The sequence below is a fragment of the Salvelinus fontinalis genome, chromosome 8 (assembly GCF_029448725.1).
Source record: "Salvelinus fontinalis isolate EN_2023a chromosome 8, ASM2944872v1, whole genome shotgun sequence".
In the NCBI taxonomy this organism is placed as follows: Eukaryota; Metazoa; Chordata; class Actinopteri; order Salmoniformes; family Salmonidae; genus Salvelinus; species Salvelinus fontinalis.
In genome coordinates this window covers 49,773,048-49,791,413 of record NC_074672.1, presented here as the reverse complement: position 1 = coordinate 49,791,413, position 18,366 = coordinate 49,773,048, and the positions used below count along the sequence as shown (strand labels likewise).

The following is an 18,366-nucleotide window of genomic DNA, read 5'->3' as shown; positions in this document are numbered from 1 at the left end:
AGAGAGAGGAAGGGAGAGAGAGGAAGGGAGAGAGGAAGGGAGAGAGGAAGGGAGAGAGAGAGAGAGAGAGAGGAAGGGAGAGAGGAAGGGAGAGAGGAAGAGAGAGAGAGAGAGAGAGAGAGAGAGAGAGAGAGAGAGAGAGAGAGAGAGAGAGAGAGAGAGGGAGGAAGGGAGAGAGGAAGGGAGAGAGGAAGGGAGAGAGAGAGAGAGTTTACTGAGACAGTGTGTAACGCACTTTACATATTCTATAGTAACATCTACAGTAGACTACTGTAACACTCCATCTAGACTACTGTAATACTCCATCTAGACTACTGTAACACTCCATCTAGACTACTGTAACACTCCATCTAGACTACTGTAACACTCCATCTAGACTACTGTAATACTCCATCTAGACTACTGTAACACTCCATCTAGACTACTGTAACACTCCATCTAGACTACTGTAATACTCCATCTAGACTACTGTAATACTCCATCTAGACTACTGTAATACTCCATCTAGACTACTGTAATACTCCATCTAGACTACTGTAATACTCCATCTAGACTACTGTAACACTCCATCTAGACTACTGTAACACTCCATCTAGACTACTGTAACACTCCATCTAGACTACTGTAACACTCCATCTAGACTACTGTAACACTCCATCTAGACTACTGTAACACTCCATCTAGACTACTGTAATACTCCATCTAGACTACTGTAATACTCCATCTAGACTACTGTAACACTCCATCTAGACTACTGTAACACTCCATCTAGACTACTGTAACACTCCATCTAGACTACTGTAACACTCCATCTAGACTACTGTAATACTCCATCTAGACTACTGTAATACTCCATCTAGACTACTGTAACACTCCATCTAGACTACTGTAATACTCCATCTAGACTACTGTAACACTCCATCTATGCAGTATAATGTATATATACAGTGCTTCGGAAAGTATTCAGACCGCTTGACTTTTTCCACATTTTGTTACGTTACAGCCTTATTCTAAAATGGATTCAATAGTTTTTTTCCCTCATCAATACCCGATAACGACAAAGCTAAAACATTTTTAATTTTTTTTATTTTAGCAAATGTATTAAAATGAAAAACTAAAATATCACTATTACATAAGTATTCAGACCCTTAGTTGAAGCACCTTTGGCAGCGATTACAGAATCGAGTCTTCTTGGGTATGACGCTACAAGCTTAGCACACCTGTATTTGGGGAGTTTCTCCCATTCTTCTTTTCAGATCCTCTCAAGCTCTGTCAGGTTGGATGGGGAGCGTCGCTGAACAGCTATTTTCAGATCTCCAGAGATGTTAGATCGGGTTCAACTCCGGGATCTGGCTGGGCCAATCAAGGACATTCAGAGACTTTTCTTTTTCTTCCACCCCAGTAGCCGGACGGCCCTCTGGTCTGGTGAAAGTTTTTCCGCCGTGTCGGCTCTCCACAGCCACTGGCCAGTGCTAGGCAGGGTTCCATCCCCGAAGGGTTCTCCCCCTTCCCTGGAGAACAAAGCTGATCTCGACCCAACCAACCAGCCATAGAGGTATGTCACTCGCTGTGGAAGTTGAAGATGGAGATGCTGAGCCCGGAACTGACACAGACCAGAAACAGCTTTGCCTCCCAGGATCCAGAGGTTCCGGCGCCTTCGTCCGTTGTGGCTTCCCAATCAAGATCGGATCCGGAGGTACCTGCGTCTTCGCCCTCGGCTCTGTCTCCCTCTCCGGTGGCTTCTACCTCGGGTTCAGATCCTCGGAGCTTCCAGCCTCACCAGACCGTGAGGCTGCCTGAGAAACCGTCCCATTCAACATCACCAGCCGTCCTCTCTGGCTGCTCCGGACCGGAGGGCGACGTTGGAGGCTCCGGACTAGAGGGCGTCACTGGAGGCTCCGGACTAAAGGGCGATGCTGGAGGCTCCGGACTAGAGGGCGTCGCTGAAGGCTCCGGACTAGAGGGCGTCGCTGGAGGCTTCGGACTAGAGGGCGTCGCTGGAGGCTCCGGACTAGCGTCCCTCGTTGGAGGCTTCGTGCCATGGATCCTCACCGGAGGCTTCATGCCATGGATCCTCATTGGATGCTTCGTGCCATGGATCCTCACAGGAGGCTTCATGCCATGGATCCTCACAGGAGGCTTCGTGCCATGGATCCTCACAGGAGGCTTCGTGCCATGGATCATCACTGGAGGCTTCGTGCCATGGATCATCACTGGAGGCTTCGTGCCATGGATTATCACTGGAGGCTTCTTGCCATGGATTTTCACTGGAGGCTTCATGCCATGGATTATCACTGGAGGCTTCTTGCCATGAATTATCACTGGAGGCCTGGCTCTGGGAGAAGGCACAGGACTCACCAGGCTGGGGACACATGCAGGAGGCCTTGTCCTTGGCCGAGACACCGGATGCACTGGACCGTGGAGGCGTACTGGCGGTCTCGAGCGCAGAGCTAGCACTACTCGTCCTGGCTGGATCCCCCCTGTAGCCCGGCAAGTGCGGTGAGTTGGAACAGGCCGCACTGGGCTGTGCTGGCGAACTGGAGACACCGTGCTTAGGGCTGGTGCAGTATACCCCGGGCAGAGGAGACGCACTGGAGACCAGATGCGCTGAGCCGGCATCATCCCTCCTGGCTCGATGCCCACTCTAGCCCGGCCGATTCGAGGAGCTGCGATGTAGCGCACCGGGCTATGCGTGCGCACTGGGGACACCGTGTGCTTCTCCGCATAACACGGTGCCTGCCCAGTCACTCTCTCGCCACGGTAAGCACGGGGAGTTGACTCAGGTCTCCTACCTGAGTCCGCCAACCTACCCGTGTGCCCCCCCCCCACCCCCCCAAAAAATTCTGGGGCTGCCTCTCGTGCCTGTTACTTCGCGCCAATTCCTCGTAGTGTCGCCGCGCCGCTCTAGCTGCCTCCAGCTCCTCTTTCGGACGGCGATACTCCCCCGGCTGTGCCCAGGGTCCTTTGCCGTCCAAAATTTCCTCCCATGTCCAGGAGTCCGTGTTCCCACGCTGCTTGGTCCTTTGTTGGTGGGTAGTTCTGTAACGTCTTTCGTTGGTGGAAGGAGAGGAGGACCAAAATGCAGCGTGGTGCGTATCCATAATATATTTTAATAAGAATACAAATCGAAATCGAAAATCAACACAAAATGAACAAGAGAATAAATGAAAACCGACACAGTCCCGTATGGTGCAAACACTGAAACGGAAAATAACTACCCACAACCCATAGTGGGAAAACAGGCTACCTAAGTATGATTCTCAATCAGAGACAACGATCGACACCTGCCTCTGATTGAGAACCATACTAGGCCAAACACATAGAAATATAACATACAGACCAAAACATAGAAAAACAACATAGACTGCCCACCCCAACTCACGCCCTGACCAAACTAAAATAAAGACATAAAAAAGGAACTAAGGTCAGAACGTGACAGTAGCAAACAGACGCTGCACTTGACACATTTATGAAATTACTTATTCCAGTTATTAATAAGCACGCCTCCATTAAGAAAATGTCTGTAAAAACTGTTAAATCCCCTTGGATTGATGAGGAATTTAAAAATGTTATGGTTGAGAGGGATGAGGCAAAAGGAATGGCAAATAAGTCTGACAGCGCAACTGATTGGCAAATGTACTGCAAATTGAGAAATCATGTGACTAAACTCAATAAAAATAAACTACACTATGAAAAAAATGTAAATTATATAAAGAATGATAGTAAAAAGCTTTAGGGCACCTTAAATGACAAAAAAAGTCAACTCGGCTCCTTCATTCATTGAATCAGATACCTCATTCATCACAAAGCCCACTGATATTGCAAACTACATAAATTACTTTTCATTGGCAAGATAAGCAAACTTAGGCATGATATGCCAGCAACAAACGCTGACATCCAAGTATATCTGACCAAATGATGAAAGACAAGAATTGTACTTTGGAATTCCGTAAAGTCAGCGTGGAAGAGGTGAAAAAATTATTGTTGTTTATCAACGATGACAAGCCACCTGGGTCTGACAATCTAGATGGAAAATGACTGAGGATAATAGCAGATGATATTGTCACTCCTATTTTCCACATCTTCAATTTAAGCCTACTAGAGAGTGTGCCCTCAGGCCTGGAGGGAAGCTAAAGTCATTCCGCTATCGAAGAATAGTAAAGCCCCCTTTACTGGCTCGAATCGCCAACCAATCAGCTTGTTACCAACCCTTAGTAAACTTCGGGATTTTCTTTTTGACCAGATAGTAAACAAATTGACAACAGACTTTTAGCACGCTTATAGGGAAGGATACTCAACAAACACAACACTTACACAAATTACTGATGATTGGCTGAGAGAAATTGATGATAAAATGAGGAGGCTGTCTTGTTAGACTTCAGTGCAGCTTTTGACATTATTGATCATAGTTTGCTGCTGGAAAGTTTGTGTTATGACTTTACACCCCCTGCTATAATGTGGATAAAGAGTTACTTGTCTAACAGAACACAGAGGGTGTTCTTTAATGGAAGCCTCTCCAACATAATCCAGGTAGAATCAGGAATTCCCCAGGGTAGCTGTTTAGGCACCTTGCAGATAGAATCAGGAATTCCCCAGGGTAGCTGTCTAGGCCCCTTGCATTTTTCATTTTTTACTAACGACATGCCACTGACTTTGAGTAAAGCCAGACTGTCTATGTATGTGGATGACTCAACGCTATACACTTCAGCTACCACAGCGACTAAAATGACTGCAACACTTAACAAAGAGCTGCAGTTAGTTTCAGAGTGGGTGGCAAGGAATAAGTTAGCATTGTATTTGGAACAAAACACTCACTAAACCCTAAACCTCAACTAAATCTTGTAATAAATAATGTGGAAATTGAGCAAGTTGAGGTGACTAACTGCTTGGAGTAACACTAGGTTGTAAACTGTCATGGTCAAAACATATTGATGCAGTAGTAGCTAAGACGGCTGGCCCTTGGATGTACACAGAGAGCTAAAATTAATAATATGCATGTCAATCTCTCCTGGCTGAAAGTGGAGGAGAGATTGACTTCATCACTACTTTTATTTCTGAGCGGTATTGACATGTTGAATGTTGAATGCACCGACACCCATACATACCCCACAAGGCATGCCACCAGAGGTCTCTTCACAGTCCCCAAGTCCAGAACAGACTATGGGAGGTGCACAGTACTACATAGAGCCATGACTACATGGAACTCTATTCCACATCAGGTAACTGATGCAGCGGTAGAATTACATTAAAAACAGGTAAAAATACACCTTATGGAACAGCGGGGACTGTGAAGAGACACAAACATTGGCGCACGCGCACACGCGCATGCACACACACACACACACACACACACACACACACACACACACACACACACACACACACACACACACACACACACACACACACACACACACACACACACACACACACACACACACACACACACACACACACACACACAATAATATATGCACTATACATACACATGGATTTAGTACTGTAGATATGTGTTAGTGGTGGAGTAGGGGCCTGAGGGCACACAGTGTGTTGTGAAATCTGTGAATGTCTTGTAATGTTTTAAAATTGTATAACTGCCTTAATTTTGCTGGACCCCAGGAAGAGTAGCTGCTGCTAATGGGGATCCATAATAAACCCCAGGAAGAGTAGCTGCTGCTAATGGGGATCCATAATAAACCCCAGGAAGAGTAGCTGCTGCTAATGGGGATCCTTTTTAAACCCCAGCAAGAGTAGCTGCTGCTAATGGGGATCCATAATAAACCCCAGGAAGAGTAGCTGCTGCTAATGGGGATCCATAATAAACCCCAGGAAGAGTAGCTGCTGCTAATGGGGATCCGTTTTAAACCCTAGCAAGAGTAGCTGCTGCTAATGGGGATCCAAAATAAACCCCAGGAAGAGTAGCTGCTGCTAATGGGGATCCATAATAAACCCCAGGAAGAGTAGCTGCTGCTAATGGGGATCCATAATAAACCCCAGGAAGAGTAGCTGCTGCTAATGGGGATCCATAATAAACCCCAGGAAGAGTAGCTGCTGCTAATGGGGATCCTTTTTAAACCCCAGCAAGAGTAGCTGCTGCTAATGGGGATCCATAATAAACCCCAGGAAGAGTAGCTGCTGCTAATGGGGATCCATAATAAACCCCAGGAAGAGTAGCTGCTGCTAATGGGGATCCTTTTTAAACCCCAGCAAGAGTAGCTGCTGCTAATGGGGATCCATAATAAACCCCAGGAAGAGTAGCTGCTGCTAATGGGGATCCATAATAAACCCCAGGAAGAGTAGCTGCTGCTAATGGGGATCCATAATAAACCCCAGGAAGAGTAGCTGCTGCTAATGGGGATCCATTATAAACCCCAGGAAGAGTAGCTGCAGCTAATGGGGATCCATAATAAACCCCAGGAAGAGTAGCTGCTGCTAATGGGGATCCATAATAAACCCCAGGAAGAGTAGCTGCTGCTAATGGGGATCCATAATAAACCCCAGAAAGAGTAGCTGCTGCTAATGGGGATCCCTTTTAAACCCCAGGAAGAGTAGCTGCTGCTAATGGGGATCCATAACAAACCCCAGGAATAGTAGCTGCAGCTAATGGGGATCCATAATAAACCCCAGGAAGAGTAGCTGCTGCTAACGGGGATCCATAATAAACCCCAGGAAGAGTAGCTGCTGCTGATGGGGATGCATAATAAACCCCAGGAAGAGTAGCTGCTGCTAATGGGGATCCTTTTTAAACCCCAGGAAGAGTAGCTGCTGCTAATGGGGATCCTTTATAAACCCCAGGAAGAGTAGCTGCTGCTAATGGGGATCCTTTATAAACCCCAGGAAGAGTAGCTGCTGCTAATGGGGATGCATAATAAACCCCAGGAAGAGTAGCTGCTGCTAATGGGGATCCTTTTTAAAACCCAGGAAGAGTAGCTGCTGCTAATGGGGAGCCATAATAAACCCCAGGAAGAGTAGCTGCTGCTAATGGGGATCCATAATAAACCTCAGAAAGAGTAGCTGCTGCTAATGGGGATCCATAATAAACCCCAGGAAGAGTAGCTGCTGCTAATGGGGATCCATAATAAACCTCAGAAAGAGTAGCTGCTGCTAATGGGGATCCATAATAAACCCCAGGAAGAGTAGCTGCTGCTAATGGGGATCCATAATAAACCCCAGGAAGAGTAGCTGCTGCTAATGGGGATCCATAATAAACCCCAGGAAGAGTAGCTGCTGCTAATGGGGATCCATAATAAACCCCAGGAAGAGTAGCTGCTGCCAATGGGGATCCATAATAAACCCCAGGAAGAGTAGCTGCTGCTAATGGGGATCCATAATAAACCCCAGGAAGAGTAGCTGCAGCTAATGGGGATCCATAATAAACCCCAGCAAGAGTAGCTGCTGCTAATGGGGATCCATAATAAACCCCAGAAAGAGTAGCTGCTGCTAATGGGGATCCTTTTTAAACCCCAGGAAGAGTAGCTGCTGCTAATGGGGATCCATAATAAACCCCAGGATGAGTAGCTGCTGCTAATGGGGATCCTTTTTAAACCCCAGGAAGAGTAGCTGCTGCTAATGGGGATCCATAATAAACCCCAGGAAGAGTAGCTGCTGCTAATGGGGATCCATAACAAACCCCAGGAAGAGTAGCTGCTGCTAATGGGGATCCATAATAAACCCCAGAAAGAGTAGCTGCTGCTAATGGGGGTCCTTTTTAAACCCCAGGAAGAGTAGCTGCTGCTAATGGGGATCCTTTTTAAACCCAAGGAAGAGTAGCTGCTGCTAATGGGGATCCATAATAAACCCCAGGAAGAGTAGCTTCTGCTAATGGGGATCCATAATAAACCCCAGAAAGAGTAGCTGCTGCTAATGGGGATCCCTTTTAAACCCCAGGAAGAGTAGCTGCTGCTAATGGGGATCCTTTTTAAACCCCAGGAAGAGTAGCTGCTGCTAATGGGGATCCTTTATAAACCCCAGGAAGAGTAGCTGCTGCTAATGGGGATCCATAACAAACCCCAGGAAGAGTAGCTGCTGCTAATGGGGATCCTTTATAAACCCCAGGAAGAGTAGCTGCTGCTAATGGGGATCCATAACAAACCCCAGGAAGAGTAGCTGCTGCTAATGGGGATCCATAATAAACCCCAGGAAGAGTAGCTGAAGCTAATGGGGATCCATAATAAACCCCAGGAAGAGTAGCTGCAGCTAATGGGGATCCATAATAAACCCCAGGAAGAGTAGCTGCTGCTAACGGGGATCCATAATAAACCCCAGGAAGAGTAGCTGCTGCTAATGGGGATCCATAATAAACCCCAGGAAGAGTAGCTGCTGCTAATGGGGATCCATTATAAACCCCAGGAAGAGTAGCTGCAGCTAATGGGGATCCATAATAAACCCCAGGAAGAGTAGCTGCTGCTAATGGGGATCCATAATAAACCCCAGGAAGAGTAGCTGCTGCTAATGGGGATCCATAATAAACCCCAGAAAGAGTAGCTGCTGCTAATGGGGATCCCTTTTAAACCCCAGGAAGAGTAGCTGCTAATAATGGGGATCCATAACAAACCCCAGGAAGAGTAGCTGCAGCTAATGGGGATCCATAATAAACCCCAGGAAGAGTAGCTGCTGCTAACGGGGATCCATAATAAACCCCAGGAAGAGTAGCTGCAGCTAATGGGGATGCATAATAAACCCCAGGAAGAGTAGCTGCTGCTAATGGGGATCCTTTTTAAACCCCAGGAAGAGTAGCTGCTGCTAATGGGGATGCATAATAAACCCCAGGAAGAGTAGCTGCTGCTAATGGGGATCCTTTTTAAACCCCAGGAAGAGTAGCTGCTGCTAATGGGGAGCCATAATAAACCCCAGAAAGAGTAGCTGCTGCTAATGGGGATCCTTTTTAAACCCCAGGAAGAGTAGCTGCTGCTAATGGGGAGCCATAATAAACCCCAGGAAGAGTAGCTGCTGCTAATGGGGATCCATAATAAACCTCAGAAAGAGTAGCTGCTGCTAATGGGGATCCATAATAAACCCCAGGAAGAGTAGCTGCTGCTAATGTGGATCCATAATAAACCTCAGAAAGAGTAGCTGCTGCTAATGGGGATCCATAATAAACCCCATCAAGAGTAGCTGCTGCTAATGGGGATCCATAATAAACCCCAGAAAGAGTAGCTGCTGCTAATGGGGATCCTTTTTAAACCCCAGGAAGAGTAGCTGCTGCTAATGGGGATCCATAATAAACCCCAGGATGAGTAGCTGCTGCTAATGGGGATCCTTTTTAAACCCCAGGAAGAGTAGCTGCTGCTAATGGGGATCCATAATAAACCCCAGGAAGAGTAGCTGCTGCTAATGGGGATCCATAACAAACCCCAGGAAGAGTAGCTGCTGCTAATGGGGATCCATAATAAACCCCAGAAAGAGTAGCTGCTGCTAATGGGGGTCCTTTTTAAACCCCAGGAAGAGTAGCTGCTGCTAATGGGGATCCTTTTTAAACCCCAGGAAGAGTAGCTGCTGCTAATGGGGATCCATAATAAACCCCAGGAAGAGTAGCTTCTGCTAATGGGGATCCATAATAAACCCCAGAAAGAGTAGCTGTTGCTAATGGGGATCCCTTTTAAACCCCAGGAAGAGTAGCTGCTGCTAATGGGGATCCTTTTTAAACCCCAGGAAGAGTAGCTGCTGCTAATGGGGATCCTTTATAAACCCCAGGAAGAGTAGCTGCTGCTAATGGGGATCCATAACAAACCCCAGGAAGAGTAGCTGCTGCTAATGGGGATCCTTTATAAACCCCAGGAAGAGTAGCTGCTGCTAATGGGGATCCATAACAAACCCCAGGAAGAGTAGCTGCTGCTAATGGGGATCCATAATAAACCCCAGGAAGAGTAGCTGAAGCTAATGGGGATCCATAATAAACCCCAGGAAGAGTAGCTGCTGCTAATGGGGATCCATAATAAACCCCAGGAAGAGTAGCTGAGCTCACTTTTGAGTCTCATAGCAAAGGGTTTGAATACATACGTAAATAACATATTTTTTCTATTTAGTTTTAACACATTTGTTTACGCTATGTCATTATGGGGTATTGTGATGTCATTATGGGGTATTGTGATGTCATCATGGGGTGTTGTGTGTAGATTGCTGAGGAATAATTTTTATTCAATCCATTGTAGAATAAGGCTGTAATGTAACAAATTGTGGAAAAAGTCAAAGGGGTCTGAATACTTTCCGAAGGCACTGTACAGTAAGAGGATGTAATAACCTACCTTGTATAGTTATCTTACAATGTAATATTATGTAAGATAACCTTGTATAGTTATCTTATAATGTAATATTATGTAAGCTAACCTTGTATAGTTATCTTATAATGTAATATTATGTAAGATAACATTGTATAGTTATCTTATAATGTAATATTATGTACGCTAACCTTGTATAGTTATCTTATAATACAATATTATGTAAGCTAACCTTGTATAGTTATCTTATAATGTAATATTATGTAAGCTAACCTTGTATAGTTATCTTATAATGTAATATTATGTAAGATAACATTGTATAGTTATCTTATAATGTAATATTATGTACGCTAACCTTGTATAGTTATCTTATAATGCAATATTATGTAAGCTAACCTTCTATAGTTATCTTGTAATATAATAACCTAATAACTGATGTAATAACAAACCTCGTATAGATGTTATCTTGTAATATAATAACCTACTAACTGATGTAATAACTAACCTTGTATAGTTGTATAGAATTGAAATAGGTGCCTCTAGGTCCATTCAGAAAGCTGATTAGAGGACCTTATTACTGATGAATGTGATGTTCTGGTGCCTCTAGGTCCATTCAGAAAGCTGATCCTTATTACTGATGAATGTGATGTTCTGGTGCCTCTAGGTCCATTCAGAAAGCTTATTAGAGGACCTTATTACTGATGAATGTGATGTTCTGGTGCCTCTAGGTCCATTCAGAAAGCTGATCCTTATTACTGATGAATGTGATGTTCTGGTGCCTCTAGGTCCATTCAGAAAGCTGATTAGAGGACCTTATTACTGATGAATGTGATGTTCTGGTGCCTCTAGGTCCATTCAGAAAGCTGATTAGAGGACCTTATTACTGATGAATGTGATGTTCTGGTGCCTCTAGGTCCATTCAGAAAGCTGATCCTTATTACTGATGAATGTGATGTTCTGGTGCCTCTAGGTCCATTCAGAAAGCTGATCCTTATTACTGATGAATGTGATGTTCTGGTGCCTCTAGGTCCATTCAGAAAGCTGATTAGAGGACCTTATTACTGATGAATGTGATGTTCTGGTGCCTCTAGGTCCATTCAGAAAGCTGATCCTTATTACTGATGAATGTGATGTTCTGGTGCCTCTAGGTCCATTCAGAAAGCTGATCCTTATTACTGATGAATGTGATGTTCTGGTGCCTCTAGGTCCATTCAGAAAGCTGATCCTTATTACTGATGAATGTGATGTTCTGGTGCCTCTAGGTCCATTCAGAAAGCTGATCCTTATTACTGATGAATGTGATGTTCTGGTGCCTCTAGGTCCATTCAGAAAGCTGATTAGAGGACCTTATTACTGATGAATGTGATGTTCTGGTGCCTCTAGGTCCATTCAGAAAGCTGATCCTTATTACTGATGAATGTGATGTTCTGGTGTCTCTAGGTCCATTCAGAAAGCTGATCCTTATTACTGATGAATGTGATGTTCTGGTGCCTCTAGGTCCATTCAGAAAGCTGATCCTTATTACTGATGAATGTGTTGTTTATGACCCTGTGTTCTTTCTGCTTGTATTTTGGATATATATTGATGTGTGTATTTTCTGTAATTGATGTAAATCAGGTCTCATCCGTAAAAGAGACCTTTGGCCTCAGTATGATTCCCTGATAAAATAACCGTTAAACAGTTGTTAGATGATAATAACGTTCGGTGTATTTAATAAACTAACCTTGAATAGTTGTTCCTCAGGGACCCGGTCTCGGACAGCGCTGTAGTCTTGCTGTAGGTCCAGAACGAAGCCCAGCAGGCCACACTCTGTCTTGTTCCCCACCTGCTTAGCTAGACCCCCCTCCTGGTCTGCAGGCTGGGGGGGGGGGGGGGGGGGGGTGGTAAACATGTACTATTAGTATTGACCAACAAATACTGTCCGTCTGTCAGTTTCAGTGTTGGTGTCAGTCAAATACTGTCCGTCTGTCAGTCTCAGTGTTGGTGTCAGTCAAATACTGTCCGTCTGTCAGTTTCAGTGTTGGTGTCAGTCAAATACTGTCCGTCTGTCAGTTTCAGTGTTGGTGTCAGTCAAATACTGTCCGTCTGTCAGTTTCAGTGTTGGTGTCAGTCAAATACTGTCCGTCTGTCAGTCTCAGTGTTGGTGTCAGTCAAATACTGTCCGTCTGTCAGTCTCAGTGTTGGTGTCAGTCAAATACTGTCCGTCTGTTAGTCTGTCGTCAGTCTCTTGTCTATTTCTCCGTCTCTCAGTCTCAGTGTTGGTGTCAGTCTCTTGTCTATTTCTCCGTCTCCGTCTCTCAGTCTCAGTGTTGGTGTCAGTCTCTTGTCTATTTCTCCGTCTCCGTCTCTCAGTCTCAGTGTTGGTGTCAGTCTCTTGTCTATATCTCCGTCTCCGTCTCTCAGTCTCAGTGTTGGTGTCAGTCTCTTGTCTATTTCTCCGTCTCTCAGTCTCAGTGTTGGTGTCAGTCTCTTGTCTATATCTCCGTCTCTCAGTCTCAGTGTTTGTCAGTCTCTTGTCTATTTCTCCGTCTCTCAGTCTCAGTGTTCGTGTCAGTCTCTTGTCTATATCTCCGTCTCTCAGTCTCAGTGTTTGTCAGTCTCTTGTCTTTTTCTCTGTCTCCGTCTCTCAGTCTCAATGTTGGTGTCAGTCTCTTGTCTTTTTCTCTGTCTCCGTCTCTCAGTCTCAGTGTTTGTGTGTCTCTTGTCTTTTTCTCTGTCGCCGTCTCTCAGTCTCAGTGTTTGTGTGTCTCTTGTCTTTTTCTCCGTCTCTCAGTCTCAGTGTTGGTGTCAGTCTGTCCCTATCTCCTCCCGTCCACCCCCCGTCCCTCTCTGCACCATGATCTTGGACGTGTAGGCACTGTTGATAGCGATGGCGTTGACCAGTAGTTCCAGAGTCTTGGGGTTGACCTGTTCTGGTTCCGGAACTGACCGGTGGTGCTGGTCACCTACAAACACACAAGACACACTTTACTACAGGGACACTGTGCGTGTGCGTGTGCGTGCGTGTGCGTGCGTGCGTGCGTTACCTAGGAAGGTCTGTACGACAGTCATGCGGTTGGTGGTCAGAGTGCCGGTCTTGTCGGAGCAGATGGCCGTGGCGTTCCCCATCGTCTCACACGCATCCAGGTGACGCACCAGGTTATTATCCTTCATCATTTTCTACAGGAGGAGAGAGGGACACCTGCCGACTAGGGTTAGCTAAAACGGTAAAACTACCAGCTGGGTCAACAGCTCTGAGCAACGGACCAAACACCTTAGAAAATACATACATTTTTATTTTATTTTATTTTTTTTATTTTTTATTTTAAATTTTATCCCCTTTTCTCCCCAATTTTCGTGGTATCCAATCGCTAGTAATTACTATCTTGTCTCTTCGCTACAACTCCCGTACGGGCTCGGGAGAGACGACGGTCGAAAGCCATGCGTCCTCCGAAGCACAACCCAACCAAGCCGCACTGCTTCTTAACACAGCGCGCCTCCAACCCGGAAGCCAGCCGCACCAAGGAGGAAACACCGTGCACCCGCCCCCCTCGGTTAGCGCGCACTGCGCCCGGCCCGCCACAGGAGTCGCTGGAGCGCGATGAGACAAGGATATCCCTACCGGCCAAACCCTCCCTAACCCGGACGACGCTAAGCCAATTGTGCGTCGCCCCACGGACCTCCCGGTAGCGGCCGGCTGCGACAGAGCCTGGGCGCGAACCCAGAGACTCTGGTGGCGCAGCTAGCGCTGCGATGCAGTGTTCTAGACCACTGCGCCACCCGGGAGGCCCCTGAAAATATATACATTTTTAAGTACAATTGTAACATCGAAAAGTTAGACAGATCAATCTAAGTAAAATAATTTTTTAAAACAGTACCAGGTTTTAAAAAATGAATGGAAGTATAAAGGTAGTATAGTATAAAGTATAAAGGTAGTATAGTACAAAGTATAAAGGTAGTATAGTATAAAGTATAAAGGTAGTATAGTATAAAGTATAAAGGTAGTATAGTATAAAGTATAAAGGTAGTATAGTATAAAGTATAAAGGTAGTATAGTATATAGTATAAAGGGGTTAAATACGAGTAAAAATGAAACCTGAGTTTTTTTCTACCTTCTAGAAAAAGGACAAACACTTCAAAACCTTGTTTCTTAGGATTTTTTTATTTATTTTATTTTACCGTTATTTTACCAGGTAAGTTGACTGAGAACACGTTCTCATTTGCAGCAACGACCTGGGGAATAGTTACAGGGGAGAGGAGGGGGATGAATGAGCCAATTGTAAACTGGGGATTATTAGGTGACCATGATGGTTTGAGGGTCAGATTGGGAATTTAGCCAGGACACCAGGGTTAACACCCCTACTCTTACGATAAGTGCCATGGGATCTTTAATGACCTCAGAGAGTCAGGACACCCGTTTAACGTCCCATCCGAAAGACAGCACCCTACACAGGGCAGTGTCCCCAATCACTGCCCTGGGGCATTGGGATATTTTTTAGACCAGAGGAAAGAGTGCCTCCTACTGGCCCTCCAACACCACTTCAGTGGGATGCAGGGTGGTATGCAGGGTGGTATGCAGGGTGGTATGCAGGGTGGTATGCAGGGTGGTATGCTGCAGCAGGGTGGTATGCAGGGTGGTATGCTGCAGCAGGGTGGTATGCAGGGTGGTATGCTGCAGCAGGGTGGTATGCAGGGTGGTATGCAGGGTGGTATGCTGCTGGCCTATTATGATTTTGTTTTAGACCAAAAGGTCCAGCAAGTCTAAATCAAATAGCTAAATGATTCATAGTATGACCATCTTCAAAACAATCTCATATGTCACTTTAAACCCCCCCCTCTCAACGCCACCGTAGACCCCCCCTCTCAACGTCACCTTCGACCCCCCCTCAACGTCACCTTAGACCCCCCCCTGCCAACGTCACCTTAGACCCCCCCTCAACGTCACCTTAGACCCCCCCTCAACGTCACCTTAGACCCCCCCTCAACGTCACCTTAGACCCTCCCTCAACGTCACCTTAAACCCCCCCTCTCAACGCCACCGTAGACCCCCCCCTCTCAACGCCACCGTAGACCCCCCCCTCTCAACGTCACCTTAGACCCCCCCCCCTCTCAACGTCACCGTAGACCCCCCCTCTCAACGTCACAGTAGACCCCCCTCAACGTCACCGTAGACCCCCCCTCAACGTCACCGTAGACCCCCCCTCAACGTCACCGTAGACCCACCCCTCAACGTCACCGTAGACCCCCCCCTCTCAACGTCACCGTAGACCCCCCCTCTCAACGTCACCGTAGACTCCCCCCTCAACGTCACCGTAGACCCACCCCTCAACGTCACCGTAGACCCCCCCCCTCTCAACGTCACCGTAGACCCTCTATACACAGCCTATACACCATGTGTCCAACTCATTCCCCAGAGGGCCGAGTGTCTGACGGTTTTTTGCTCCTCCCTTGTACTTGATTAAGGTCACTAATTCATGTATCCTATTATTGGTTGTCTGATATCTGGGTACATATTATTGGTTGTCTGATATCTGGGTACATATTATTGGTTGTCTGATATCTGGGTACATATTATTGGTTGTCTGATATCTGGGTACGTATTATTGGTTGTCTGATATCTGGGTACATATTATTGGTTGTCTGATATCTGGGTACGTATTATTGGTTGTCTGATATCTGGGTACGTATTATTGGTTGTCTGATATCTGGGTACGTATTATTGGTTGTCTGATATCTGGGTACATATTATTGGTTGTCTGATATCTGGGTACGTATTATTGGTTGTCTGATATCTGGGTACGTATTATTGGTTGACTGATATCTGGGTACGTATTATTGGTTGTCTGATATCTGGGTACGTATTATTGGTTGTCTGATATCTGGGTACGTATTATTGGTTGTCTGATATCTGGGTACGTATTATTGGTTGACTAATATCTAAATACCCTGATTTATCCCACTGCAGTAAAGGGTCAACTGGAATCCCACGGTAGATGGGTATCACCATAACCCTCATCTAAATCTCAATCAGTTACACAATATTCTTCAGTTACAAGACCATGACTTGCTAGGAACCAAAGTTTGTCATTGTTTCCCTTATCACCCTTACTAAGGGAGGACAGGAAGGGCATGTATGTATAGGCTGTACGGCGTTGCTGCTGTTGGTTTATTCCTGTGAGCAACCATTTTGTGGCCATGCTGTCTTGAAGAAATGTTTGGGGTGTGGTCGATGGTTCTGTATGATATGTGTTGAGTTTGATCGTCAGTGAGGTTATTCATGTGACAATCTTCAAGATGTTCATTATGTCCAGGCAGTTTATTGGCAGCGCCATCCAATAAGGTGACTGTCTTTAAGTAAAGTTATTTTATATTTCGAAAATATCAATTTTTTTATACAGTGCATTCAGAAAGTATTCAGACCCCTTGACTTTTTCCACATTTTGTAACATTACAGCCTTATTCTAAAATTGATTCAATTGTTTTTTTCCCCCTCAATCTACACACAATACCCCAAAATGACATAGCAAAAACAGGTTTTTAGAAATTTTAGCAAAGTTATTAAAAATAAAAAGCTGAAATATCATACTTCCATAAGTATTCAGACCCTTTACTCAGTTCTTGTTCAGCACCTTTGGCAGCAATTACAGTCTCGAGTCTTCTTGGGTATGACGCTACAAACTTGGCACACCTGTATTTGGGGAGTTTCTCCCATTGTTCTCTGCAGATGCTCTCAAGCTCTGTCAGGTTGGATGGGGAGCATTGCTGCACAGCTATTTTCAGGTCTCTCCAGAGATGTTCGATCAGGTTCAAGTCCGGGCTCTGGCTGGGCCACTCAAGGACATTCAGAGACTTGTCCCGAAGCCACTCCTACGTTGTCTTGGCTGTGTGTTTAGGGTTGTTGTCCTGTTGGAAGGTGAACCTTCACCCCAGTCTGAGGTCCTGAGGCTCCGGAGCAGCTTTTCATCAAGGATCTCTCTGTACTTTGCTCTGTTCATCTTTCCCTCGATCCTGACTAGTCTCCCAGTCCCTGCCGATGAACAACATCACCACAGCATGATGCTGCCACCACCATGCTTCACCGTAGGGATGCTGCCACCACCATGCTTCACCGTAGGGATGCTGCCACCACCATGCTTCACCGTAGGGATGGTGCCACCACCATGCTTCACCGTAGGGATGCTGCCACCACCATGCTTCACCGTAGGGATGCTGCCACCACCATGCTTCACCGTAGGGATGCTGCCACCACCATGCTTCACCGTAGGGATGCTGCCACCTACATGCTTCACCGTAGGGATGCTGCCACCACCATGCTTCACCGTAGGGATGCTGCCACCACCATGCTTCACCGTAGGGATGGTGCCTGGTTTCCTCCAGATGTGACGCTTGGCATTCAGGGCAGAGTTCAATCTTGGGTTCATCAGACCAGAGAATCTTGTTTCTCCTGGTCTGAGTCCTTTAGGTGCCTTTGTTTTAGGGGCTAGATCAGCTTCAATACTGCAGATAGATTGTGGCTTCCATCAATGTAATTGTCTGCATCACTTCCAATCCCCCATATATTTTTAGCAAATATCATACATACATATACATACATATACATACATACATATTTATTTTAAATATATTTTCCTTTTACTTTCTAACCCTACCACCCCTCCCCAATTGGAGTAAACGAGTGAACAACAACGCTTAGGCGTCTACTCCAGCTTGTACCTACTATATACATTTTACGGACACATTCTATTTAGTTTGTTTTTACCCATGTCCTTCCTCTACCCTCAACCTCTCCATCTATTACTGATGTCCTTCCTCTACCCTCAACCTCTCCCATCTATTTCTGATGTCCTTCCTCTACCCTCAACCTCTCCCATCTATTACTGATGTCCTTCCTCTACCCTCAACCTCTCCCATCTATTACTGATGTCCTTCCTCTACCCTCAACCTCTCCCATCTATTACCTATGTCCTTCCTCTACTCTCAACCTCTCCATCTATTACTGATGTCCTTCCTCTACCCTCAACCTCTCCATCTATTACTGATGTCCTTCCTCTACCCTCAACCTCTCCCATCTATTTCTGATGTCCTTCCTCTACCCTCAACCTCTCCCATCTATTACTGATGTCCTTCCACTACCCTCAACCTCTCCCATCTATCACTGATGTCCTTCCTC

The 18,366-nt window shown here is 45.8% G+C and overlaps 1 protein-coding gene across 1 annotated transcript in view; it reads right to left on the bottom strand.

The window, feature by feature from the left end:
• Positions 1-18,366, bottom strand: part of LOC129861374 (plasma membrane calcium-transporting ATPase 2-like) — a 168,137-nt gene that overhangs the window by 72,771 nt on the left and 77,000 nt on the right. Inside the window, exons 11-13 of the mRNA XM_055932757.1 lie at positions 13,244-13,376; positions 13,053-13,162; positions 11,941-12,075 (exon numbers count right to left, since the gene is read on the bottom strand). Of these exons, the coding sequence (XP_055788732.1) occupies positions 11,941-12,075; positions 13,053-13,162; positions 13,244-13,376 (378 nt within the window). The remainder of the gene's footprint in view (positions 1-11,940; positions 12,076-13,052; positions 13,163-13,243; positions 13,377-18,366) is intronic.